We start from the raw sequence: 27,463 nt of genomic DNA, 5'->3' as shown, positions 1-27,463 counted from the left end.
GAGTTGCATGGGTCCAGGTGGGAGGTGAGGCATGGGGCTGGGAGAGGTGGTGGATAGGAGGAGATACATTTGGGCTGTGGGATGAGGAGAATGAGGAAGAGCCCCGAGCGTGGCTTTTGGGTGTTGGGTCTGAGCCAGCTGGTGGTCGAAGGACCATCCATCTCCTCCCTCCTCTGAATCCTGCAGCTCTGAGTCCCAGAGACCCGGCTCCCAGGGGACCTTCAGGAGCATTTGGCTTAGCATTTCCTAAGATGTATTCCATATGGTGTTAAGGCTGTTGAGTGAAAAATGCTTTTAAGTCAGCAGTGTTTACTGCGGGTGTCTTGGAAGCACTAATAGCCTAATGTACAGTGAGTCTTGGGGAGAACTGACGCGCCACAGACCCAGTGATAGTAAAGACTTGTTCTTAATGGCATGTGTTCTAGGACTTGTATTTGGAAGAACTACTCTGGCAAACACTGCACTTGGTCTCAGCCTTTCATTCGACTTTTGAGGAGGCAGGCCCGGGGGAGGGGGGCAGTCACTGGTCCTAGGTGCTAAGTAGAGCAGGTGCTAAGCCTGAACTTCTGATTCTGGGTCTAGAGGTGCCGCACCGCTGCACTGCTTGCTTCCCCAAGGCTATCAGGGGACTTCCAGGTTCTAGGGTCAGACTTGAGGGCTCCTCCCCCATCCTCAGGTGAGGGATGAATCAAACCTCCTACTCCACAGGTGTGAACTCACAGGGACCCGTCATAGAGATGGGGTTCTCTTGAAGACACGAGCTCCTCCCCAGTCCTACTCCTAAGCTCCAGGGCTCTGGGGAAAGTGAGGGAGTCTTGGCAGTTGGTTGCTTCTGAGTGCTTACCCTACACATTCCATACCCCACACTTTGGGGAAGGACAGAAGAGGCCTGAAAATGAGTCTCCGCTGACTCAGGGACAGTGGATCTCAGACTTCCTTCAAATGGCTGAGCATCTGAAAGTCCTGGCATTCTAGGTGGAAGTTCCTCCCCCTCCCCTTCACCTCTCCATCCATCCCTCCATCCCTTTATCTACTCATCCATCCATCCATCTGTCCATTCATCCCTCCTTCCCTCCATCCGTCCTTCCATCGCCCATCTATCCCTATGTCCATCTGCTCATCCATCCCTCCCTCCATCCTTCCATCCATCCATTCACCTATCCATCCATTCATGCATCTATCCCTCCATCCTTCTTTCCATTTTCCCTCCCTCCATCCATCCAGTCTTTCATTCGGCAAAATTTGTTGGGAGTCTACTTTGATCTCATAAATACTACACAATCTTTCATTTCAAGGTATTGCAGTCCACAGAGGGAGACGGACAAATGAGTGAAAAATTACTGTACAGCATTACATGTTATAATAGTAACCTTAATTTGTTGAAAGCCTACCTTGTGCCAGGCATTAACCCATATTATTTAATTTAATCTCTGGGCAAATCTGCCAAATAAGTTTTATTTTTGTCTTCTCACAAATGAGTAAGGTGAGGGTCAGAGAGGTTAAGTCTCCTGTCCAAGGTCACACAGCTAAGAGGTGATAGAACAACACTCAAACCCAGGCAGTCTGATGCCAGAGCCTGTGGTGGGAGCTGCTCCTGTATCCAGTGTGATTGGAAAGAAGCAGAGGAGTGCCCCGAACTAGCATGTGTGTTGGCGGGGGAGGGTGTGGCACTCGCTGTGGTGACAAGGATGACTGGAGTAGGAGGTTCCCTGGGGGAGGTAGATGTTTGAGGTGAGTATTGAAGGATGAGCAGGAGTTAGTAAAATATTAGTAGCATAACAATTTCATTGTACAAACTGATTTGGCATAAAATTATATATTTGGTCAATTTAAATTGTAGTTGCTTAGACATAAATGGTCAGTCTACCAGTTATAAAGTGTAACATAAAATCAGTACCTCCTTCCTACTGCTCACACAGCTGTGGGTGATTATTCCAGAATTTTCCAAAGAAGATGTGCTTGCATCTCATAACCTTGTTTTGTGGCTGTCAAGACCTCCTCTAAGGAGAGCATGGGCAGACCTTCTAGTGTTTACAGAAAGTGTAGACAGGAAAGCATAACACTGGGAGACACTCCGTTTAATTTCATCTGCAAATGAAACACTCACCCCTCGCTTCTTCCGCAAGTGCTCGTACAGAGGCTTACGCAGCTCCAGCTCATCAAGCCTGACCATGCCAGGCGCCGACCTCACTTTTCTTTATAACACGGGGTTCAGTCGGGAAGTGAGGCCCCGAAGTCTTTTCTCTGTGGCCCTGCATTGGCAGAGCTAGGAACTGAACCCTTGTCTGTATCTTTTCCCTCCTGACTATTCAGTTCCTTCTGTTCAGTTCTTGCCACTCAGCTCACTCTCCCTTGAGATCCCAAGCTAAGGACAGCTCTAATCTTGCTGCTTCTTACAGACACTTGTGTGTACACCATCTGGTCCCTGGCACCAGGGACCAGCAAACTTTCTCCATCCAGGGCCAGGTAGTAAATGTTTTTGGCTTTGTGGGCCAGCGGTCTCTGTCACAGCTGCCCTGCTCCGCCATGGCCTGTGGTAGCCGCGGTGGACAGTACATAAACTGTGGGCGTGGCTGGTGCCAATTCAACTTTATTTATTTATTTGAATTTCATGTGTTACAAAATATTCTTCTTTTTATTTTTTTCCCAACTATTAAAAAATGTAAAATCTGTTCTTAGCTGGCAAGCTGTACACAATATTGGTGGTGGGTTGGATTTGGTCCACAGGCCCTAGCTGGCCAATTCCTGCCCTATGCCAACCCTTATTCTTATTGTGTTGATGAAGAAACTGAGGATCAGACCTCTCAGCGTGGGCGAGCAGAGCTGGTATAACCCTAGGCCCTCTGAATGCAATTTGGGGGTCTCCTTGGGGCTTGATGGTGGTTGTGGGCTTCCTGAAGTTGATGCCCTTCCATCACAGGGCCACCTAGGCATGTCCCCAGCCTTAGCTGACGCCCTGCCCTCCAGGGAACTGCCCATCTTCTGCCGAGTGTGGAGAATGTGTTCATCTCCTGCTCCCTGTCGCTGCGAGAGGGAAATGTCTACACTTGTCAGGCAGAAGGAAATTGGATCCTGGATCTTGGCCAACAGGCCCTGGAGCCGCCCACTCTGAGCTCTGATTCTCAGCCCCTTCTCCTCCGTCGGGTCATTCCCAGGTAGTCTTTGGGCCTGCCCCTATTGGCCAACCTACCCGCCAGTCACGGGCTATTTCAGCACCTGAACCCACCCAGCTGCCTCCCAGAGAGGATGGGGTGACCTAAGGAGCCAGGCAGCCTGGGTTCTGTCCTTGCTGGTCCATGTACCCGTGACTTTGGTCAAGCTCCTTCACCCCTCTGGGCCTGAGTTTGTTCATAAGATGCTGAAAGCTCCTAGTACAATCTGTGTGAGTGACAAGAGGTTGTCTGGGGAATATTGGGGATACCAGCCCAGCAGCCAAACCAGAGCTCCTTTGAACGAGCAGTGACCTTGGTGCTCACCACCTACTTGGACGACGGAATCCCCACCATCCCCAGAGACCCCTTATCGCAGTCATGGCCACTCCTCAGAAGGTAGCACTCACAGTGGAAGGATCTTGGGCAGTGGAGCTACCACTGCTTAGCGAGCTGTGTAACTTGGGCAAGTGACTTCCCCTTTCTGAGCCCGACCCATCCTGCTCCCTGGGACAGGAGGACCCCCTCACCTTCTGGGCAGGTCGTGAGGATTAAAGGGAAGGACAGATGCCAATGGCCACCCAGAGTAGTTGCTGTTCATGAGGAGGCCAGCTTTCCACTCTTGTCTAAAAACTGTCCCTTTGGAACACCCCCAACGCTGCCAGGTGGCCCTGGAGACCCAGCCAGAGCAGAGGTTGTGGGAGCCGGAAAGTGGAGAAACTCCCTTCCCGGATTCTCTAGAACTGTGCAACAGTGCAGGCCAGCATCCGTTGCCAAAGGACTGGTTCCACACTTCTCCAATTTCACAAGAATGCGGTCAGCACCACCGCTCCTGCCGCTCCACTCACACGTAGTGATGGCGTTCTTCTGGTGAAGTGATGACTTATCCATAGGCTGCTTGGGACTGAGCCTGGGGCAGCCCCTCTTACTCAGGGGAGACTCAAGCAGGCCAGTGGAAGGAAAGAAAAACATGCTGCCCTTGGTGAGAGAATCTTTCCTCTCCTGCTGTTTTGTTCTGTGGTTGTCAGGCGCTGGGCTGGGAGGGGAGAGAGGAAACAATAGCTCTCCTTCATGTGGACCGTCCCCAGCAGGCCTTACTGGGGCCAGGCCTGGGTTGGGGATCTCAGATCTCGGTTCTCCTGACACGGGGGAGCCTTTGTGTTCTCCCCCTCTGGGTCTGGGGGAGCCCCAGGTGGAGTTGCCAAGGCTGGACTTCCCTAGCTCTGAGTCACTGCTGTCCCCATATTTCTCTGACCCAGGCTTTGGACCCTGGTAGCCTGGAAAAGCGTTCAGTCTAATCTCCCCACGTAGCTCTTGAATTCCCCATAAGTCTTTATTTAGACTTTGCTTCCATGCCACTTGTGACAGGGAGCTCACTACTACCCAGACAATCTTTTCCTTCTTTGGACAGTTTTGCTTCACTTTGTGCCCAAATCTCCCCCTTAACCCCTCTCCCCCGGTCACTGGAGGTGTAGAAAGTTGAAGCTGAGCTCCCACTTGGCCAAGATGTTAGGAGACTGTTTTTCTGCCCAGAGAAGTTGTTGTGGGGGACCTCTGTATGGACAGAGGTGGGTCATGAGACTTAGGACTGCCTTTCACCCTTGCAAGAAGAAGAAGGGTGAAGCCCTGCCTCAGGCCCTCTGCTCCCCCTGCTCTGTGGCCTGCTTCTCCCTCCCACCATCCCCCAACCTCCACAGGGCAGTGGGAACCTGACGGGGTCTGGTGCCTGCTTCCCCCTCCCCTGAGCCCAGCTCTGCCCATGCAGCTGTCCCAGGCCAGCTGTCTCGGCCCCAGCTGCCTACTCTGGCTTCCGTGGTCTCACGAGGTCTGAGGGCTGGCCATGGTCATTCCTGGGTTGTCTGGCCTCAGGGAGGCTGAGGGTCTACATTATTTCTCTCCAGGCCCTGCCCTGGTGGAGTGGCTGGCCCAGACCCTAAGTGCAGCCCACACCCCACTGTATGACTTTGGGTCAGTAATCTAACATCTCTGGGCCTCAGGGTCTCTAAAACAGGACCTGACGTTGGTGCCTACCTCATGAGGTTGTTGGGAGGGTGACCTGGGATGATGTGGGGCCAGCAGATCTAGGGTGCCCATCAGCATCGGTTCCCTCTCTTCCCCGACCCCGGCCAGGTCCCACCTTGCACTGACCTACCTGCCTTCTGTCTTCTGTCCAGGGAGCTCCACGACCGGCAGGATGGGGTCAGCCTGTATCAAAGTCACCAAATACTTTCTCTTCCTCTTCAACTTGCTCTTCTTTGTAAGTATGACCTTGGCCACCCAGCTACCTCCAGCAGAGACTCTCTTCCCCGGGCCATCCCAGCCTGAGACCCTCCAGGCCTAGGGATGGTGGTGGGTGTGGCTGGTGGTGCTGAGGATGCACTGTTCAAAATGGAACCAGGTGGGGGCGGTGGGGAGATCCCAGGGTTCCCAGTGGCTTGGCGGCGGTACACTGGACTCCTCTCCCAGGGTCCCCGCCTCCTGGAGCGCTGAGGCCACCGGGCTGTCAGGGCTGGAGGTGGGCATGGGGAGAGGACAGCCCCAGGCGTCCCCCAGCTGGCCAGCAGGGAGTTGTTGTGGGGAGCCTCTGGAATCTTTCGCGTCCTGTCCTGACCCCCCACCCTCCTCTACCCACTCTGAAGACTTGCCTGTTACAGCTCTAGGTCTCAACTACCCCCACCACACCCCCACCCACATTGTAGGGATGTCCCTGAGCTCCCAAGGGTAGGCAAGAGGAGGCTGGGCTCTGGGCCAGGGTGAGGACACAGTCGCCCTTCCCCAGACCCACCCTGGCAGGTCTCCGCAGGTCACGAGCCACAGGGCCACCCAGATGTCAGCTCTGTGCACATCTGGAGCTGGTTTTCCTGAGGCCTCAATTTTCCTCTCTGGTGTGGCACAGATGAACTCCTCCTGCCTTGGAGTTGCCAGGATGATGATGATGGTGATGTGTGAGTGTGTATGTGATTATGCATGAGTGTGCATCTGTGAGAGTGTGAGTGCGTGTATGTGTGTGATGGGGGTGAGGGTGGAGGTGGTGGGAGAGATTCTCAAAGCCCCAGATTGGTGCTGGGGGCCTTGGCCTCTCATGGTATTGGGTCACCCTATACTACTAAAAAGTCATATTTTATAATAGGATATTTCTTATGATTCCATTTTTAAAATGTACACATACATGAATATTTTTGAGAGGAGAAGAAAATACCTTCGAATGTTAACATTGGGATTCCTGGGAATTTGGGTTTTATTCTTTTTGCTTCTCTGCAGTTTCGAAATTTTCTACAGGAGACATGAATTGCTTATGGGAAAGAAATGGTTTTACATTACAAGTTACATAGGATTATAGAGTTTGGAAATAAAGACTCATTCTCGTAACTTTAATCCAACACACAGATACTTCCAAGTGTGTTTCTGGCACATTCATGTGCACACACGTGCAGGCACACATGTACAGGGACAGCCCTGCCCTGCTGTTTGGCCACCCTGGCTCCAGCCCCAGCTCCCTCCTCAAGGACCATGCTGAGGCCCCCCCTGCTGCTCTGGGCCTCCACTGATGGCAGCCGGGCCTGGGCACCTGGGTTTCCCTGCTTGGAGTTCAGGTCCCTCCTGGCTGGGCGAGGCCTCTGGAAAGCGGCTGCCCACATAGCAGAGCCAAGCCTTCCCTGGCAGGCACTTGGCTCCCCGGGCTGGGGCCCAGCTTTTAAAAAAGGCCAGCTGGTCAGGATGGGGTGGGGGATGTGGGAGCCCCATGGTTTTATCCCCTGGGCTCTAGGAACTGGAAGGAGGAGTCTGGGCTACAGCCTAGGAGGTGGTAGGACTTGGGGTTCAGGGGCACAGACACCCCCTCTTCGCTCATGCAGTGGGTGGGATGGGGTAGAGACTTGGTAGAGAAAGGGAGTGAGGTTGATGGTTTTGGCCAAGGTGTTCCTTCCTGTCCTCCTCCCAGGCTGCCCTATAGAGCCGGAGCCTGGAAGAGCTTCCCTCCGGCCAGAGCGCCGGGGGCCAGTCTTGCTTGGCCTCCTCCCAGCCGCTCCAGGGGGCTGGCAGGAGGAAGTGTTCACTCCCTGTGTCCAGGGGCCAGGGTAGCTCATCAGAATGGGGGGCTGCTGTACTTGGGGAGAGGGGGAGCTTTTATCACAGGAGAGTGAGAGGGGAAGGAGAGAGTTAGAGGAGACTGTGTGTGTTTGTTCATTCACTCGTCCACTCATCACTCATTTACCAAACGTGGATTTGAAATCTCTGTGTATTCAGACCCCGTCCTGGATGCCAGGTAGACAGTCACTGGCAGAAGGGCCACAGCTTCCGCACTCGTGGTGGGGCTGACGTTCTGGGGAGTGGTAGGCTTTGATCCGGGACTCAAAAGGAAGATAAAATTGCAGCTGTGTTAGGTGCTGGAATGAAGGGCATGGTCCCTAAGAGAGCAGATAATAAGACACTTGGCTTTGTCAGGGCAGTCAGCAAGCACTCCCTGGAGTTGTGTGTGCGGCTGGGAGAGCGGGGTCCGGGCAGCAGAGCAGAAGTCCAGCCTAGGGGGAGAGGAGCAGAGCGCGCCTCCCCGGGGCATGGGCTGTGCAGGCCTTCCAGGAAGGACTGGGTCTTTGTTTCATGCACAGGGAAGCACTTACGTGATTGGACTTGTGGTTTGGCAGAGCCACTGGGCTGCTGTGTGTGCTCACACATGCAGGCGGGTACACGTGTACATCCTTGCCTCCACTCCCTCCTGACCCCAAACTCCCCGGGAAAATTGCTCCATCAGCTGTTGTCAGATCCCAAGAAACCCTGAGGCCGTTCTTGGGGCAGGACGCTGGCTATGAGGCTCCTGGCTCCTGGCTGAGCCCTGTCAGGAGATTCTCGTGGGTCTGGGGAGGAGTGTTAATATGGGATGTGCACCACAGCCCTGGTCCAGTTCACAGAGAAAGGGGGTGTCATGGTGCCTCCCCCGTTCTGGCTGGCCCCGTGACCTGGCCTCGTTCCTGGCTGTCCCATGGCCTGACAGCTGGTGCAGCCACACCTGGCGGCCAGGCTGTGTCATCAGATCACAGAGCCAAACAGGCAGCACCAGGGACTTTCCTCCCTGGGTTCCTGGAGGCCAGCTGAGGGGCTCAGCTGGGCAGTCTGGGATTTTGCTCTATTTGGGATTATATTTGCCCAGAGGGAATTTTCTGCCCTGCCTCCCCTTCTCTGTTTAGGAGTGTGGTTCTCCCTGCAGTCCTGCCCTGTTGGTGCAGGAGGTGTGCAGACAGGGGCTCCTCCACGTGGGTCTGAGATGGCAGGAGCAGACCGTGGGCCAGCTGTTTTGTGAGGTGTGAGGTTGGGGTGGGCAGGGGTTCAGGAGTCTTTGGGAACCAAACTGGTAGGTCCTGTAAGGCCCACCTTTCTCCCAGCAGGCTGCGTGGTCTGAGGTGCCCCCACTTACGGGTGGACCCTTCCCCTTCCCAGGGTCTCAGTAGCTTTCCTGTCCCCAGGGACTGGCTTTCTAGGCTCAGGCCAGGGAGGGACCCCAGGTACCCCTGATGCTGATGTGTCACCATCTGGCCTGATTAAATAGTCAGACTTGACTTTGAGCCCCTGACAGGTGAATTGGGTGACCTTGGGCCAGGTTAAGACCTCAGTTTCTCCATCTGTAAAATGAGGACAGTAACAGGGCCCATCTGAGAAGGAGAGAGGTGAGGACAGGTGAGTTTCTGGGAGACAGTGGGGGACAAATGTGGGGAGATCACTGTGCCTTCATCTTCCTGGTCCTTGGCTGCTGTTGTCTCTAAGCAGGGCCAGGGTAAGGCGAGTGAGATCAACACGGCATCACGCTGGGGCCCTGATCCTTTTCAGAAGGGAAAATCAGTAATACCAAGCCTGTCTTTATTTAAAGTTTTGATATTTTGTTCATCATAGATTCTTTTCCCAATTAATTTGGGTTTCTTAAAAATAATTGTTGTAAACATTGATTTATTTTGGTTACTGAGTTTTTTCGTGTCCCCTTCATTTTTCCACCTGAGTCAAATGCCGCATTCACCTTACCCAGGGGCCCAGCTCTGGTCTTTAATAACTGCAGAGCCAGGCTGAGCAAGACCCTGGGGCCGGGGGGCTCACCCCAGGCTGAGGGCTTTATCAGTAGTTACTGACCTTGCACCTGAGGTTATGGGATGGATGATGGCTGAAGCGGGAACCCCGGGCTGGTAGTAAAGGTGGGTAGTGACAGGCTGGGACCCTGAAGGTGGGTTTGTCCCCAGATGGGTCTAAGCCAGGCCCCAGGGAAAGGCCAGTCTTGTGGGGTGATGCAGGCCCCTACACCCCAGTCCCCTCAGGGGAATCTGTGCTTCTGCCTGGACTGCAGGCCCCTCCTCAGCCTTAGCTGGCTTGATGGGATGGTGGCTCTTGGCTAGATTTCCGCCTGGGAGGTGGGCTCAGGTTGTGGGCCCGCCCTGGTAGAGGGAAGGGAGGCAGGGAATCCCTATGTCAGCCGTTTCCCATTCGTTTTCTTTTCCAGTCTTGCATTTACATAGTTTGATTCATAATCTCGCTCACTGCCTGTGTCCGCAGCACCTGGGACTGTAAGTGCCCCGGTGCACAGTGCTGCATGCAACCCAGCCCTGCCCTCGGGGAGCTTGCAGTCTAGGCAGAGAGACACGTGGCCGAGTTAAACCCAGTGTGAAAGGCTCTTAGGAAGAGTCTGACACAGAGAAAGACAAATACTGTAAGATATCACTTACATGTGGAATCTAAAAAAAAAAACCAAAACAACAAACTAGTGACTATAACAGAAAAGAACCAGATTCACAGATGTAGAGAAGGAACTAGTGGTTACCAGTGGGGAGAGGGAAGCAGCGGGGGGGCAAGAGAGAGGTGGAGGATGAAGAGGTACATGCTATCATATATAAAATAAGCTACAAGTATGTGTTGTACAACATGGAGAATGTAGCCAATATTTTATAATAACTATACATGGAGCTTAACCTTTAAAAATTGGGAATTACTCTATTGTATACCTGGAACATGTAATATTGTACATCAACTACACTTCAGTTTAAAAAATATGATATTGTAAAATAAACGCATAAATAACTTTTAAAAAATATTTTTTAAAAAAGGAGGTCTGACAGCACAGGCTGTGCAGTAGGGGCCCCTTGGTCTGCCTGGGGGTCAGGAAGGTCCCCTCTCCTGGCCTTGGACCCAAGATACAAAGGATGGATGGGTTAGGCTTTGATGATAAGTCCACTGAGGGTTTTCCCACCCCGAGCTTGGCTTCTCTAGGAAGCTTCAGCCCCCAAGTTGGGGAAGGGCAGGAAGATAGTAGAAGGGTGACCCTGGCAGGAGGCTACACCCCAGAGCCTGTAGGCTCAGTTTGACCACACATGGGCCTAGGGTAGGGGAGACAGGAGCCAGGAGGGACTCCCCACTTATGGCCCTGCTGTCTGGATTGCTGGGGTTGGCCAGGACTTAGAGTTTGGGGCCTGAGGCCATCCTGACATCCCTGGGCTGGGCAAGGATGGAGGTGGCTCCCCTGTGTCCCCACGCCTGGGTGGCAGGGGCAGCTGGTTGGGGCCCTCTCACCCCACCTGCTCTCCAGCCCCCCAGTAACAGCCCCTTTTCCTTCTAGGTCCTGGGTGCTGTGATCCTGGGCTTCGGGGTGTGGATCCTGGCTGACAGGAGCAGTTTCATCTCCGTCCTGCGTAAGGACCCCTCTGCTCCCCCTGCCCCAGCCGCCTCTCGAGTGGGGCCCAGCAGGCAGGGCTGCTCCCACAAGAACTTGAGCCCCAGTTCTGGTCCCTTTTCCAGCAGACCTCAGGGCCTTGCCCAGGTCCTGCTGCTGACCACCTCCCGAAGGGCCTCTCTGCAGGGGTTTCCAGAAGGAATTTTCTCTCCCTCCCCAGACAAAGCTACTGTTGTCTGGAGAGCACTGGGGGGTGCGGGAGTCTTGTTCGCCATCCTGGCCCCTTCCCTCTGCCCTGACCTTGAGAAAGCCTCTTATATCCTCGGTTCCTCTATTTGCTTGCTCAGCAAAACGTGGCCAACTGTCCCTCCCCTCCCTAGTTCAGAGAGGGCCAGGAACGGTAGATTACCAGGTATCCATGAAGCTCCTACTATGTGCCAGGCACCGGTCAGGTAGGTCAGGCCAGTGCACAGTTGAGGAGGCACCAGGCCCAGCGTCTGTTCTGTTGTTTGTGCTCCTGATGTGCCAGACATGGGGCCAAGCATTTTGCATAGATAAATTGTCTTAATCCCACAACAGCTCTGTGCAGTAGGAACTTCCTGCCTTACAAATGAAGAAATGAGGCTCAGAGAAGTGACGTCCCTTGCTTAAGTTCACAAAGCCTCTGAGTGATAGGTGTGGGTCTTGAGCCCCCAGAACGTTCTTCCTAAATGCTGCACATAGTGGAGGGCGGCGGGGTGGGGGAGGGAACCGCAGCATGGAAGCCTCTTGTCTCACCGTTGAAGCTGGAGGGAAGAAGCCCACGGCTCTCCTGCCGGGATGATAAAAGCCTTTCCAGTTTACTCACTGTCTCCTCCAGGAAGTCTGCCGGCTCGCTACACTAGCCTCTCGTGGAAGTCTTGAGGTGGGAGGGAGGCAGAGCAGAGCAGGGGGCCCCAAGTAGCACAGTAATGCCACTCCCCTCAGTGAGCGCGTCCTTGGCTCACTTCCCCTCCCAGCAGCTGCCCAAAGCAGCGGGTTTGGACTCAGGCCCATGACAGCTGCTTGATTTGAATGAAACGGAACCAGGCTAGTATGAGTGATGAAGGGGCTACACCTGTCACCGGGGCCCCAGGGGCTAGGGCTCCCCTCAGATGTGCAGGGAAGCCAGGATGATCCAGCCTCCAGCCACATCCGATGCGGTCTGGGGCTGTCAGGGTGCAGACTGCTCCCCATTCTGGGGCTAAGGTTTCGGTTTCTGACCTCAGCTGGGTGCCCACCCTCCCTACATGGGACGTACCCTCCTTGGCTCTGCTTGGCCCGGGCTCCCGCTTCCTGGGCTGTGGCCCACACCCAGCAGGCACCGCGCCTCTGGGCAAAGTCTCAAGGCCCAGCCCACCCACCGCATTTCTGCCCTCTGCTCCTCTCGCCTCCTCCCTGTTCAGGATTGAGAATCTTGAGCTGGCCAGACTTTAGAGGCCCCCTGGATGCACCCGAGTGTTTTTATAAATACCGCTGGGCCTCACCCCAAGGGACCTGACTTCATTGGTGTGGGTGGAGGCCGGTGCACTGAGATTTTTAAAAAGCTTCCCAGGGGGTTCCCCAGGCAGCCAGAGTTCAGAAACACCAGTCTGCCAGCCGGGTCACTATACCCGTGGGTAAACTGGGGCTCAGAGATGGAGGGAAAAGATTTGCTAAGAGTCACACACCAAGTGAGGTTCAGAACCAGGAACCCAGGGACTACTATGTGCCAGGCCTGCGTGACATGCCTCTTTTCTTACCTAGCTGAATGCTCACTGTGAGTCCGTGGGGCCAGGCATCATCAACTCCATTTTATAATGGAGGAAATTGAAGGGAGGGGAAGTAACTCGTCTCAGGGCACACAGCTGGAGGGTAGGGGAGCAGGGACATGAACCGGGTGACATGTCTCCTGAGCCCCTACCCTGTGAGGCATACCATGCATTTGCATCGTAATAAGCAGAAGCAAGCACGATGGTTAAGAACACAGACCGTGGAGCCACAGTTCCAGTCCTGGCTCTGCTATCTACTGGCTGTATGATCCTGGGCAAGTTACTTCACCTCTCTGTGCCTCCTCATCTGTAAAATGGAGATAAGGATAGGCTGAACATCATAAGGCTGTCATGAGAAAGTAGATGAGTTAATGTCTGAAAAGCGTTTAGAACAGCTTCTAATAAATTGTACACCTTACACAAGTGATCGTTAAATAAGTTTATAGCACTATTTAATCTTTAGAACATCTTTAAGAAGTAGGAATTATCAATTTCTTTTTACAAAGAAAGAAAGAGAGGCCTAGAAAATGGCTGATCCGGGGTCAGAGCCTATTAGCAGCAGAGCTGGGACTAGTTCTCACTTCTCGTGGTCCTCGGTCTCTTTCCGTTTGGGCCACTTTCTCCCCACCTCGTTGGTACGTCCTAGGCCCAATAAGGCCAAGAAGATGTTGGTTGGTGCACAGTGTGTTGGCCTCCCCAGGCTACAAGCTTGCCCCTTTCTAAGTCAAGCTGCTCATATCAGGGCCAGCCTGAGACCCTGGACAAGGACAGGGACTGGTATCAGTGAAGTGTTCTGAGAAACAGAAACCCTGCAACTCGGCTGGCCCCCCAGGAGAAGGACCCGAGTCGGCGTCTCAGCCCCAGGCCTTGCCCCTTCGGCACCTTGGCGGCATCTTAGCTGCTCTGGGCCTCCAGGCCCTTAGGGACAGATCAGGGTGTAGACCTACTGTCATCAGGCTGTTGTGGAATTCAGCAGGATGATTTGGATAAAGGGCCTTTCTCAGGGCTGGCACACAGTGGAATTCCAGGCAGTGCCAGTTGCTTTTTTTGGGGGGAGTCCTCACTGCGGGGACTTGTGGAACCCAAACCCAGGAAGTTTAGGAAAAGTAAAATTAAACAGCTTTCCCCTGCTCTCGTGGACGGCGGAGAGCCAGGGTGGTGAGGGCCTGGAATGAAGAGGAAGTCACCTCACTCACTCCCGCAGGGCTCTGCCCACATTCCTGGGGGCTCCTGTGAGGAGCTGGGTGGGGGTGCCTGAGAGTGAGGTGGGCTGGCCTGGGCTGGCCCGGGCTTTTCCTGAGCTCCAGAACATTCTGTCTGTGCCCAGGAAATGGAGCTGGATCACATCCTTCTGCCCACCCACGCTCCAGCCTTGTCGTTGTTCCTTAAGGGTGCTAACGCCCACTTTGTGTCTCAGGTGGGGATCTCAGCTCCCCAGGGTCATGGTCACCTAGCTTAACAACTGTGGCAGCCCTGGCTGTATCTGAGTCATCAGGGAAGCACATTAAAAATGCAGGTTCCAGATCGTCTTCTGGAAAATCTGCCCGGCTATGATAGACTCAGGGGTCTGCCTCCCTAAGAGGGTCTTCTGATCCACTGAGGCTCCTAGGATGCTCTGCAGCTTTCTAGTAATATCCTGCCCAGCTGCCTCCCTGAGAGTGCCTTGCCAGCCTCTCCAGAGAGCCAGGGCTGTCAGGGGAGTGAGCACATCCACCCTGGCCCTCCTGGTGGGTCACAGCCCCGGGGTTGAGCATACCCCATGCACCCCACACCCAAGAGCTGGAGGCAGACATGAGCCTTACCATGTGTTATCTTGGGAATCCTGGGAAATGCTAATCAAGTGCCCTGATGAGACTTCTGACCTCCAGCCCTCTGGGTGGGCTCTGTCCACTGGCGGCCCTGAAGAGGGTCTCTGGCCATTAGGCCCCTCTGTCTCTCTGTGTCTCAAGTGTATTGCCTGTCAGAGTCCTCTCTCATTCACACTAGTCTATTCTTTCTCTCCTTCTTTCCTTCCTTCAAATACACCAAGCTTACTCCTTCCTCAGGCCTTTGCACCTGCAGTTCCCACTGCCTGGAATGCTGTTCCTCAGATCTCCACTTGGCTGACTCCATTCTTATCTGAGCAAAAATGTCCACCTACTCAGACCTGCCTTCCCCAACCACCTCAGCACCCCCACCCCCGACTCCTGCCTGTGTTCTTGACGTTAGCCGGCTTCCATATCTTCGTGGCCCTTCACACAACCGGATCTCCACCCGCAACCCATTGAATGTAGCTTCTTCATGCAAGGGCCTTGGCAGGCTGGCTTCTGTACCCCCAGCAACCAGCACAGCACCTGGCACACAGTGGGCACCTAGTAAATCTTCGTCGGCTGAACAAATGAATGCGTGTAATGCCTGTATCAGTTCACATGCCCTGTGCATCAGGGGAAAGAGCATGGCATTGAGGGGTCTGCCTGTTTCCAAAGCCCAGCTCTGGCCCTTGCTAGTGTGCCTCTCTGAGCCTCAGTTTCCTCGTCTGTGAGATGGCCGTGCTGGTGCCTACTGGGCAGAGTTCTGTCAGAGTGGAGACAGCATGTGTGAAGCCGCTGAGGCATCGTGAGTGGGAGAAGAGCCTGGAGTTCATTGTTTACGGACAAGGAGGAAGACAGGCCCTCAGCGTCCGTGGCCCCAGCAGAACCTGCCAGTCTGTGGTGTGTTAATTCAGCCGATATTCATACAGCACTTTGCTGTGCCAGACGCTGTTCTGGAGGCGGGGGGTCAGCAGGGACCAGAGTCCCTGTGTTCATGCTGCTCACGTGCTCTTGGGGGCAGCAGACAATGAGTAAGATAAGTCAGTAAAAAGAGTCTTTTCAATCCTGGCAAGAGCTAAGGAGAAAAACTAAAGCAGGGCTGGGGGTTAGGATAGATGGGGGTGGGGTGCACATCTAGGGAAGGCAGCTTCCAAACCGGGAGGGAGCAGATTCCTTGCTGGGTGGCTGACCCCAGCGCCCCAGCCCCAAGGCAGGGACTTGGCAACTGTCCTGGACCTTAGGGCTCTGCCCCTATTTTTGTGCTTAACAAGGGCGAGATAGCCAGGCTGAATCGAATGCTCTTCTCCCCCCCCCCACCCCTCCCCGCCCCCGCAGAGACCTCCTCCACCTCGCTCAAGGTGGGAGCCTACATCTTCATCAGCGTGGGGGCCTTCACCATGCTCATGGGCTTCCTGGGCTGCATCGGTGCTGTCAACGAGGTTCGCTGCCTGCTGGGGCTGGTGAGTAGGGCCTCCGCCGCTGCCCTGCAGCCCGCTGCACCCAGCCTGGGTGGGGGAATCGAGGTGAGGGGGACTTGCCGGGGGGCCTCAGCTGACTCTGTGCCTGCTCTGTGTCCCCAGTACTTTGTCTTCCTCCTCCTGATCCTCATCATCCAGGTGACTGCTGGGGTCCTCTTCTACTTCAACATGGGCAAGGTAAGCACCCCCTCATCCTCACCCCGACCTGGGCGGATGAGCCGCTCAGAGTGGGGTCCAGGGTTGGCCTGGGAGTGAGAGGTAGACAAGAGACCTCTCAGTTATTGCAGAGAAGCCCACAGGTGCCAGGCAGCCTCCCAGGCCTCCAGTTCCCTGTGGTCACATGGCAGAGCGTTAGAGGAGAGGACAGTACGGGTGGGCGCAGTCGCTGCTCAAATCTCAGGTCTACCCCACCACCTTCTTGCTGAGTGGCCATGGGCGAGCTGCGTGCCTCTCTGTGCCTGTTTCACCTTCTGTAAACTGAGGACATTAGCAGATTTAATCTTCAGGATTGTTGCGATGATTCAGTGAGATTATCTGAGCAAAACACTTAGCACAGTTATGGCATCTCATCCACAAATGAGGCCCAGGGAGGAGACTGTCAATGAAAACATTTGTCCTGTGTCAGAGGAGGGGACACTCAGCACTGAGGAACAGAAAATCAGACGTACTGGGGCTGAAATTCTAAGGACATTTGTCATTGACTTAACCAGAAGTCGTGTTTGGAAGCTCAGAGATCCTAGTTCTGGCTGTCTGTTCAACATCCTTATTAAGACAGCCTTCCTAAATCATGCCACTCACCTCATGGCCACAAGATGGCTGCCATAGCACAGGCACAACATCTGTGCTGCTGAGGCCGGAAGAAAGGAAGTAAGGCAATGCCAGCCATGGCCATGCCTTTTATCAGAAAATCAAGCCCTCCCCAGAAGCCTCCCCCAGACTGGGTTACAAGGGCACTCCTGGCCTCAAGGGAGGCTGAGAAAGTATGTATCCAGCTTTCAGACTCTAGAGACAGAGGCACAAGAGAGAAGGGAGCTGGCAGTGGCTATTGGGTGAGCCAGTCAATCGTGACTGTCAGTTGTCATTATGGAGCACCTACTACATGCACATGGTACTTTCTCGAAGGTTTACACACATTATTCCATCCTTACAACCCCCACCGTCTCCTACATAGCTTCGGCACACACCAGGTACTGGGTGTGGTGTTGGCCACTTTGTATTTCTTCTTTCCCTGAGCCTCACCACACTGTAGAAAGGTGGTGCGAGTACCCTCATCCTACAGACAAGGGCTGAGGGCGCACAGCGGTCAGTGGCCAGGCCAGACCAGAGCCCGGGCTCCCTGATGCCACTCGGAGTTCCCCCGGCACCCTGCCTTTTGCCAGAGCTACAGTTCTTGTCCACCGGTGGGGGTGGCAGGGCTGCCAGTCAGGTGGGCTCCCGCATTTGAGCACTTGCAGGTCAAGTTGCCGCAGATCCCTCTCAGAAGGAAGCTGAGAAAAGATTACACCAACACCAACAATTAACACAGTAGAATTTAGAACAAGCCGGGTACTAAATGCTTCACATATGCTGCATTTAATGATTCGTTCCTCACGGCAAGCCTTTGAGAGCATGACTATGAATGAATACCCTTATTTTCAGATGTGGAAGCTGAGGCACAGAGAGGTTAATTAACTTGGCCAAAGGTCACACACTTAGTAAGTGGCAGACCAAGATCTGGACGAAGGCGACCTGGCTTCTGGATTCATGCTGGTGAAATTTTCATTGTAGTGGTTCTTACCTGAATCTGCTTTACTTATTTATAATCCACATGCAGCCTATTTCCTGAGAGAATTGGAGCTGGCTTTTAACATGGATATAGAGTAGCTAAAATCAATATGAGAGAGATCAGAATGCACACTGAGAGAAAGAAGACCATTGTTCCTGAGGTTAGGGGGTAAGATACAACAGCTGATAGCCAACTTGAATACTGAGCTTCCTGGCAGCCAAAGCAAAAGGGGAAATAGCAGTTTTAGTAGATGAAAGGAAGTTCACTTGGCTACCAGAGAGAAAGCTAGTGTTTGAGGGAGGGAAACTACTTTTCTAAAGAAAGCATTGTGGGATAAGTTCATTTCCGCCCCACGGCACCTGGGACTTCTCTGGTACCCAGTCATTGGTACATTACAAAGAGAGTGGATAAGAACTGGGCCCCAGTGAGCTGGTTCCTGGGACTAACCCAGAAGCTGGTCTACTCTGCAGGGGTGTCGTTCAGTCCACCTTTTCACCCCTGTGTGTGTCCCCATCTCACAGCAATAAAGACAGCGCCCATCTGTGAGCACCAATTGCATCCCAGGAGCTGAGCTAGCACCTCGACACACATTTCAGTTTTACAAGCATTTCAAGTTTAGGAAACTGAAGCCCAGGAAAGTGGTGACTTTTGGCCATGGTCACACACAGCTCAGATGCGTCACAGTGGAGCTCTCTGTGCAGATGCCCCTGACCCGAGGCCCATGCCTCTCTCTATACCACGGCACCTCCCCACTAACTGGTATAATCTGCTTAGCGCTGACCAGGAGCCATGCCTCAGAGGCATCCCACGGGCCGAGAGCAGGGCTTGCTTGGACAATGGGCTCTCCTGTCTCCAGTCCCGGCTGTGTCCGGCATGGTACCCCATTGTCCCCTCCTTTGCCTCACCCCCACCCCCGGGCTTCAAATGCCCCCTGGCCCCAGCCCACCTCACCTTGGCCCACCCCCTTTTCTGGAAGCAGGGGGAAATTTCCTGGCTTAGCTGGGGAAGTTCTGGCGCCACTCAATCGCCCAAGTTGGAATGAATGATTTATTTTTTCTTTCCCAGCACATTGTAAATCCCGGTGGGAGACTAAACATGCCCTTGGTGGTGTTTATTCCTGCAGATGAGGCCCAGCTGGGAAGCCTGAAGGAGAAAGGCGTTCTGGAAGGCGATGAGCCCAGTCTTCCCCCTCTCTCCAGGCCCCCTAGGCAGGTGGGAGGGACTGCGACCCTGGGCTCCCCCTGAAGTGGTCTCCAGGGCTGCCATCTGTCCTTCCTGCCCTGCGCTCCTTGCAGCCACTGTTCCCAGGGCAGCAACAGGGGAGCTGGGGCCTTGGACAAGGCACTGGTCTCTCAAGCCATGGGTTCCACATCTGTAGCTGGAGGAGAATAAACCTGGCTGGACCCCACCCCAACCAGGGCTGCAGTGAGCCCAGACTGCAATGCTGGTGGAAGGAATAAAGTGGTGGCCGAGGGCCTGGACCCCAGCACCAAACTGTCCGTGCTGGAACCCTGGTCTGAGACCCTCGGCAAGTTATTCAGCCTCTCTGTGCCTCGTTTCTTCTTTTGTCGAATGGCAATAATCATGCATGTCCACTCTCCCTTATCTGCAATTCCAAAGTCCAAAAAACACTTTGAAAACCAAAAATACCATTTGCAACTCATTTGGTGGCAAAATTGAACCTGAATGGAAATGAGGCTGTTTATGGCTTTGTTTTACCCTCTTTAGGTGTCCCTCGGGAAATATGAATGGGAGAGTTTGTTGGGGTGACACATAGCCCCCAGCCCTTTCTAAAATCCAAACGTTGCTCCGTGCTGGACCCATTGGCCCCAAGGGCGACTGTATGGTGCTGCGGGGAGGATAGAGAGCATTGACAGGTGGTCATAGCGTCCACCTGGCCCAGGGCAGATGTTTGCTGGCATCATCGCAAGAGTTTATTATTACTGTCGCCATTATTAACTTCACTAATGCCTAGTAAGGGCTCAGAGAATGGCAGCTGTTCCTGTGCCATCAGTATTAATGTTAGCATCAGCCCGGGCTGTGGGAACTGGGATTTACGTGTGAAGTTAAGATTCCTCTGGCTGTTTCCACAGCTGCTTGCTGTGTGGCCTTGGACACATTACCCAGCCTCTCTGAGCCTCGGGTGAACACTTGGACCATCCCCAGCTCTGAAATTCTGGAATTCTGACTTGTTCTCTCCAGGCAGTGGAGGATGGGTGCGGGGTCAATGGGGGAAGAAGTGAACTAACTTATAACTGTTTCCCACGATGTGCTGGGCACTGGATTTGGTGCATTTATGCAGTCTGTACCGCTAACCTGCACGTGTGAGGCTGCTGGGGCTCTTAGAGGTTATATCAGGGGCTTGAGCAGAAGGACGAAGGCTGAGAGCTTGGGGAGGAAGGGCTTGCGTGGTCTGCGTGGGAGCCAGCGGTAGGGGTGGTGACAGTGGCTCCCCAGAGAGGTGGCCAGGAGAACTGTGTTTCCTTCCTCCTCCTTTCCTCTCCCACCTAAGACACCCCAAATAGCCAAATAGCCAGTGCACACAGGACCTAGCGCACAGGTAGTGAAATGGCTTCCTTGAGGACAGCGCTGTCTGCTCCCTGCGATGGAGACTTCCTGGTCCACTAGCTCGGGGGTTTCCACTGCTGCTGTAGGGGTGGCAGCTGGAATCAGGACAAGGGGAGGTGATGGTGGCCTTTCTTTTCCCTTTTGGAAGGGGGAAGAAGGCGTCCAGGCTGTCCTTCTGGAAAGGGTCAGAGGAGAGCAGCGGGCAGAGACTCTTAAGCAGCTGCCTGCATGGCCCCAGTGCCTGACTCAGGTGGCACCCTCAGAGAGCTTCCAGTGAGGGTGTGGGGGTGTGGGGGTGTGGGGGCAGGGAACGCGGTCCCCTTGCTGAATTCTGGAGTAGACAGTTGTATAGATTGCAGTTTGGCTTTCCGGGAAGACGCTGGGGGTTACTAAGTAAAAACATGCCACTCCCTCCACATTCACCAGGGCAAAGGGTCCTCATTTCTTACAAGGATCCCAGGATGATGTCTCAAAGCATTGGCAACACCTTCTGTGGGAAGCCGGGAAGAGGACAGGAAGGTGTGGGTCCCCTACATTGCATGGGGACACCTCATTGTAAGCGTTAATTTGACACATTAGAACAGGGAGAAAGGGCTGAACACCATCCCAAAGAGCCGTCAAAGGAGCATGGAGACTTCCCCTGGGGAGGTGGGGGTGAAAGGAGATGTGGTTTGGTCTTAAATATCTGAATGACGGTTATTCTGGGAGAGAGCAATTTGATTTGTTGTGTGTGGTTCCAGCTGGGACTTGAGAGGGAGAAGGAGGATGAAAACTAATGGGCAGAAATCATTTGAGCTCGACTTAAAATGAGTTGCTAGTATCAGGAGCCTCCCCAATCTTGCAGTATGCTGTTTTGTGTGGTACTGAGTTCCCCGTCACAGGGAGCATTTAAGCAGAGCCTGGAAAAATATGGGAGGGATTCTTACGTTTGGATGATATGCTGGACTCAAAGATCTCTTCTACTTCTAATTGTCTGAGAAAAGTCACACTACAAGATGAAATAAAAGCACAGCAGGGGCTGAGGGGGAGGAGAGGCACCCCAGAGGATGACAGCATCTCAGGTCAGGTGGAGCTGGTGGGTGGCTTGCTGTGATTAGGATCTCAGGGTCCTGGAGCTGCACATAGTAGGTTAAGGTCATATCTCTGCTACTTGATGGTGATCTCATCTTGGGAAGTTATTCTCACTCTCTGAGCCTCGGTTTTCTCTTCTGAGAAATGGGGAGAATGGTGTTGGGCAGGACCAGGGCTGGCTCCCTAGGTGTGTAACCCCAGCAGCCACACACCATCCCACACTTAGAATGGTCTTGTGCGTGGTCTGATGTCTTGACATTTTTAATCATTTCACAGTAAGAAGCCCTGCATTTTCATTTTGCACTGGGCTGTAAATTATGCAGCAAGTCCTGGGCAGGATGCTTTATTACAAGTGACAGTAACCCAACTGAAACCGGACAGACTGGCTGCAGGCTCAGCTGAATCCAGGTTCCTAAAGGCTGCCATCAGGACACCTCTCCATCCTTGGCCCTGCTCTCATCTGTTGGCTCCCTCCTCAGGCCAGCTGTCCCCAGTGGAGCTTCAGGTGGCCACCAGCAGCTCAGGCCCTTATCCCACCAGATTAGTGGAAAGACAGGCCCAGTGTATGTGACCTCAGGACTCACACCCATCCCTGAACCATTCTCTGTGCCCAGGGTATGGAGGCACTAAGTGGCAGTCTGGGTCTTTGCCTGTTCATGCAGTGAGGGGGCAGGGCTTCCCAGCCACACGGAGGGACTGAAAGGTGCTCATCCCCAGGGAAGGGAACTACCATTTCAAGGAGAAGGGAGAATGGGTGTAGGGCAGGCAGAAACTACAGAGGGGCCCCTGCAGGGATGAAATGAGATGGTGAGCATCTTCTGACTCTCCCTCCTTGCTCCTTCTTGTCTCAGGAACTGTCTGGTTGCCGAGGTAACCTCCCTGGGCTCCTAACATGGCCTCCTGGCATTGGGGTGCCAAGGCATCAGCTCTAAGCTGAACCAGCCCCTGCAGCCATGGTCCCTGTGGCCTAATTGTGTCCCTCAGCCCCATTCTGGGCAGGAGGATGGATGTAGTGTTTCCATGGAAACCACCCAGCCTCAGTGGAAACCACCCAGCTTGCATCACCTTCTCATTTCAGGGACCTGAAACAGGGAAGTCTGGGCTGCAGTGGCAACCATTGCTGAGTATAAATAGAGCCGAGGTCGGTGAGGGAGGGTGGGTGGGAAGGATGTAGAGGAGACAGCTCTCTATGCAAATGCCTCTGGGGACCCCCTCCTTTCTATGCCTCGGGGATTGTCAGCTCACTAGGGAGTAGAGGTGGAGCAGAGGTCAAGGAAGAAAAACTCAGATTCTACAGACAGACAGCTCTGGCTGTGTGACATGGGCAAATCACTTCACTTCTCTGGGCCCTCCTTAAAACTGCTCTGACCTACTGCAAGTTCTGGCCATGTGGTTTAAATGCTGGTTTAGAGCTTAATGGGTAAAAACTTGGGTTCTGGAATCAGACAAACCTGGGTCCAAACCCCAGCTCGTCACATGTTGGCTATGAGACCTTGGGCAAGTTAATTAACCTCTCTGAGCCTCATTTTCTGCATCTCTGTAATGAGGCAATGAGGGCAATACCTAGGCCATAGGTCTGCTCTGAGAATTACAGTGAAATCATGCATTAAAAGTGCCTAGCACTGTTCTGGTACCTAAGAAGCATCTGATCAAAGTTAGCCATTACTGCTGTTGTGATTAGTCACTGAGGGGAAAGCTTGGTAAACTGTAGAGCTCTGCGTGAATAAAACCAAAAAAGTATTATGCTAAGTGTTTTATGGAAAGGGAGAGGGGCAGAGAGCGGTCCAAGAGGATGGGGCTGCCTGGGACAGGGGCTGGTTCCTAGGATTGGTGAAGGGAGTGGGGCAAGGAGCCAGGCCCATGGGTCTGTCTGGAGGATGTCAGTTCTCTGAGCCCAGGGTTCACAGCTGCCCGTGGGAAGCTGGTGGATGCGCCATTCACGGGGTTCTGAGCCAGGCTCTGAAAGCCCCTGCCTGGAGGTGCCTGTCCCAGCCCTCCAATTCCTCTCTCAGGAACTGAGGGGCAGGTGTGGGGCTCCCCTTGGTGCGGATGCAACTCTGGCACCTGCTGGCCCCTTGCTCTTGGGTTCTGCAGGGACAGCAGGTGATCACGACCAGCTGGTGTGCCCGGAGAGGCCCCTGAGCAAGGTCCACAGATGGGGCCAGGTGGGGCCAGGCTGGGGCCAGGACTGGGGGGCTGGGTCCTGGCATCTGGGCCAAAGGAAGCCCTGTCCTCAGCTCTTAGGCTGGTTTTGGTTTGCCTTCCTTTACACAGCTGACTTGTTCCTAACAAGCTGCCACAGTGAGCTCCCTCTGTTCAGAGCCCCAATAAGAGTCCTTGGGGGATGAATCCTTTTGATCCCTGTATCCTTCGTCTAGCCTTCTTTTTTTTTAAGTGGAAGTACTGGGGATTGAACCCAGGACCTTGTGCATATGCTAAGCATGGGCTCTACCACTGAACTAACCCCCTGCCATCGTCTGCCTTCTCTGTAAATGAGTGTTTTCTCTGTGGGGTTAGTGAAAAGCAGGTGTTTCTCGCTTCCTTCACCATTGGCCCTGAGTTTCCGAGCCTGGTGGGGGCCAGCACAGGTGGGCAGTGAACTTTGCGGGGCCCTGGGTCCAGCATGAGGATTAACTGGGAGAGGTGCTGCCATGGTGCGGGGGAGATGGCAGGGTTATGCTCATGTTATTCGTGACTGCCACACCCCTACTCTGGCCAGGCTGGGCCAGATAGTCCCTGCCCCCTCGGAGTTGATGTTCCAGTGGAGAAAAGAGATCATAAATCCTGGAAACAGATAGGCACGTAATGATGAGGCTATAGAAAAAAAAATCATGCTTACCCTTACCCCCATAGGATAAGGAGGGCCTGGGAGGGGACAGAGAAGGACTGGTATTTTGTAGAGTGGTCCAGGAAGGCCTTTCAGAGGAGGTGCCATTTGAGTAGCATCCTGAAGGAAGTGGAGGAGTGAGCCATGTTAATATTTGGGGAAGAGGATTCCAGGCAGAGGGGACAAGCGCAAAGGCCCTGAGGCAGGGGTATGCTTGGCACAAAGACAGCAAGATCTGTAATTGAAATAGAGGGAGTGAGAACAGAGGAAACGAGGTCTAAAAAGAACAGGGCCAAATGTTGGAGGGCCTTATGGGCCATTGAGAAGACAGTGGTGTTTCTCCTGAGAGTGGTGGGAGGCCACTGCCTGGTTTTCGGCAGTGATATGGAGAGATTCACGTTTAAAGGGCCATGAATGCCGAAGTGACGGTCAGGCAGGGGTGGTTGGCCCTGACTGTGCTGGGTGACCAGGGGGACACTGGCACCCAGGAGGTGGCAGGAAAGTGGTTGGATGGGTGACGAAACAATTGAGCCATGAGCTTGTTGCCAGTGTTTGGAGGAGTTGGGGAAGAGGCGGTCTAAGCGGATGTGACCGGAGGTGGGGCACGGGTTTCAGGAGTCTGACTCTGCCCCCACGCTCTCCCCTCTGCAGCTGAAGCAGGAGATGGGCGGCATCGTGACCCAGCTCATTCAGAACTACAAGGACAACCACGAGGACAGCTTGCAGGAGGCCTGGGACTACGTGCAGGCGCAGGTGAGTGGGATGCAGGGGGACTAGCCTCTATGTGTCTGTGTGGGGCTGGTCATCTGTGTGCCTGGCTGTGCCTGGCAGACACAATCTGTTAGCGGGCTTGTGTGTGAGTGTGCGTCTGTTGGGGGGGGGGGTCCTAAGCAGCCCCCCACCTGGCACCTCGGCCACCACAGTTCCTCGCTCAAGGGTCCCAGGGTCCTGGAGGTGGCTCCACGGCTTGCAGTGCTCCCACCCGTGGCTAGAGAGAAGGGGCAGCTCTGGACCCTCCATCTTAAGCCGGGCTGGGGCGTGCTGGGAGCTCCAGCCCAGAGGTTAGGAAACTGGGTGCCGAAGCTGATAGGCTGACACAGGTATGAATGGAGGCGACCCCTCAGGAGGTGCCGTGGGAACCTTCTGGAGTGAGAAGAATGTTCTATTCAAATCTTGATCCAGGTGGTGGTTATGCCAGTACGTATGGAAAAGTTCTTCAAGCTGAGTTGGTACACTTTGGTGCAGGTGTGTTCCACCTCAAAGTGAGAGAGACTGACTGACTGACTGACTGACTGGGTTCCCAGCCTGCCTTGATGGTGAACCAGTCACCACACACACCAATCGCCCTCAGTGAGCAGGTCTCAGCTGCCCCGCTGGTGGTCCCAGATGTTGTGTGCCCTTGGTCAGGACCCACCCTCTCTGGGCTGCAGCCTCCTTCTCTGTCTCAGGAGGCACTGGACACAGCGGTCACTTAGGAGCTGCCGGCACTGACTGACGGCTGCCTTGGGGTGTGAGGGGCAGGGGCGGGACAGCAGGAGAAAGCCTGACACCAGGAGAGTGTGGAGACTAGAGATGGGTCTCTGTCCAGGCAACATGGGCACGCCCATTCTCTGAGCTGTGAAAGGAGAGGGTGATATTTTCTGGCCCACGGGCCATGCAGATTTTTGATGACATAGGGGTCTGTGTCAGCCGGGGGCTCAGTGTGCACAGGAAGATGTTTTCATCCCACCTTTGGTTTGATCCATAACTGCTGAGACCGTTTGCTGAGATTAGAGGGAGCAGGATGTCCCAAGATGAACAAGTATCACTCTTCACAGAGCCTGGGGGAGAGGTGGTGAGCACCCTGCCACGGGAAGCGGTGGACCGACCGGGGATGCCCACAGCAGGCAGGGCCTCTAGGTGATTTGATGTTGGTCAGATGCTGCTTGGGATGGTGGTAAGAAAACAAACGGCGAGTCAGGTTCCCAAAAGCTGGAATACGAACTTGGCTCCTTCCTGGCCAGACCGTCTCGGAGCCTCAGTTTCCTCATCTATAAAATGGAGCTATTGATCCATGCTCAAGTGAGATGAGTTTATAAAGCCCAAGGCATTTGTCAGGTGGCATGTCGGCAGTGATGTGTAACCATCAAGCACAACCACTGAGATGCAGGGGGCCTCTGTGCAGGGAGCCCTGGAGAGGAGGGCTCTGCTTAGTGCAGTCGAAGGGCCAAGGAAAGCTGCCTCATTTTGCTTGGATGTGGAAAGGCCTGTGGCTGTCCCTCAGAGGTGCCAGCCTTTCAGCTGTAGAGGAGTTAGCTGGGCACTGGCACCAGCCTGGACTAACTGCCCAGAGCCAGAGACCATCTGAGCGTGCCCGGCACGCCCCCTGCTGGCCAGTAGGCTGCTGGTCAGGGTCGAGCTGCCTGAGATGGGAAGGAAGCAGGTGGGGAACTGACCACGTGCAGGGGGCATGGTGGCTACCTGAGGTTTGCCCACTGGCCCATTCAGTCCTCTCAGGGGCCCAACAGCAGCATGGCTGTTATCACCTCATTCTCTAGATGAGAACGCCAGAGCTCAGAGAAGTGCGGCAGCTTCCTCATTCCCAGGGCAGGGCCAGAATTTGAAAAGGCCCTCCCCCAACTCTTCTCCACCTTCCTGGGCATTTCTGGCACACAGGCTTAGCCCCCGAGATCCCAGTGCTGTCAGGAATTCAAGCCCAGTTGTGACCTGAAGACTCTCGGGGTGCCCTTCACGAGCTCTGCGGAGCCCAGAAAGGCTTTCTTTGCCTTTGGAACTAGAGGATTTTCTCCTCTAAAAAGGCCAGTCGACCATGTCTCCCTTTTCACTTTGGCGATCAGGAAGCTCAGAGCCAAACCTCAACACCTGCATGTGCTCAGCGCCTAAAAGTGGAACTGGCCTTCCCTGAGCAGTTACTGTGCTGTCCAGACCTGGGCTGGACGCTTTGCCTGCCTCGTCCCTTTTAGTCCTCATAAGGAACACTCCTTTGAGTTAGGAAGTTTTGCACCCCCTCCCCCACCCCATTTTGCAGAGGAGGAAGCTGAGGTCAGCACTCTGACCAAAGCTGAGCAGCTGCTAGGTGGCAGAAGTGGATTTGAACTCAGTAGGCTGACTCCAGCCCCCAAACTCTTAGCCGTGTGCCATCTGCCCTCCTTGTGACCCACACACCTATGTTCTGTCTTTCAACTTGAACGTCTCTCCTGCTCCACTTTGTATTTTTGCTGCTCCTGATTTCTGTTTCCTGCTGTATTCATAGTTTATGGTAGGTGTTCCCTGAGCGCCCCTTTAAATTCCTTGTGGTTCACAAAAGCCAAAGTGAAACCTAAACTCTAATCCTGGTGGTTTGGCTGAGGCCAGGAGGGCCTGGAAGGGGTAGATCTGAGGTTCTGTCTAGAGAGGCCCCAGCT

At 54.1% G+C, this 27,463-nt stretch overlaps 1 protein-coding gene across 2 annotated transcripts in view; it reads left to right on the top strand.

Annotated features, from left to right (window-relative positions):
- Positions 1 to 27,463, top strand: part of CD82 (CD82 molecule) — a 50,516-nt gene that overhangs the window by 21,198 nt on the left and 1,855 nt on the right. For both annotated transcript variants that reach the window (XM_031459753.2, XM_031459752.2), the window contains 5 exons: positions 5,324 to 5,406; positions 10,738 to 10,810; positions 15,686 to 15,810; positions 15,931 to 16,005; positions 24,711 to 24,812. In XM_031459753.2, coding sequence (XP_031315613.1) covers positions 5,344 to 5,406; positions 10,738 to 10,810; positions 15,686 to 15,810; positions 15,931 to 16,005; positions 24,711 to 24,812 — 438 coding nt within the window. In that variant the 5' untranslated portion in view covers positions 5,324 to 5,343. The remainder of the gene's footprint in view (positions 1 to 5,323; positions 5,407 to 10,737; positions 10,811 to 15,685; positions 15,811 to 15,930; positions 16,006 to 24,710; positions 24,813 to 27,463) is intronic.

The sequence above is a fragment of the Camelus dromedarius genome, chromosome 12, assembly GCF_036321535.1.
Source record: "Camelus dromedarius isolate mCamDro1 chromosome 12, mCamDro1.pat, whole genome shotgun sequence".
Lineage (NCBI taxonomy): Eukaryota > Metazoa > Chordata > Mammalia > Artiodactyla > Camelidae > Camelus > Camelus dromedarius.
This window is presented reverse-complemented; position numbering and strand designations above follow the sequence as displayed.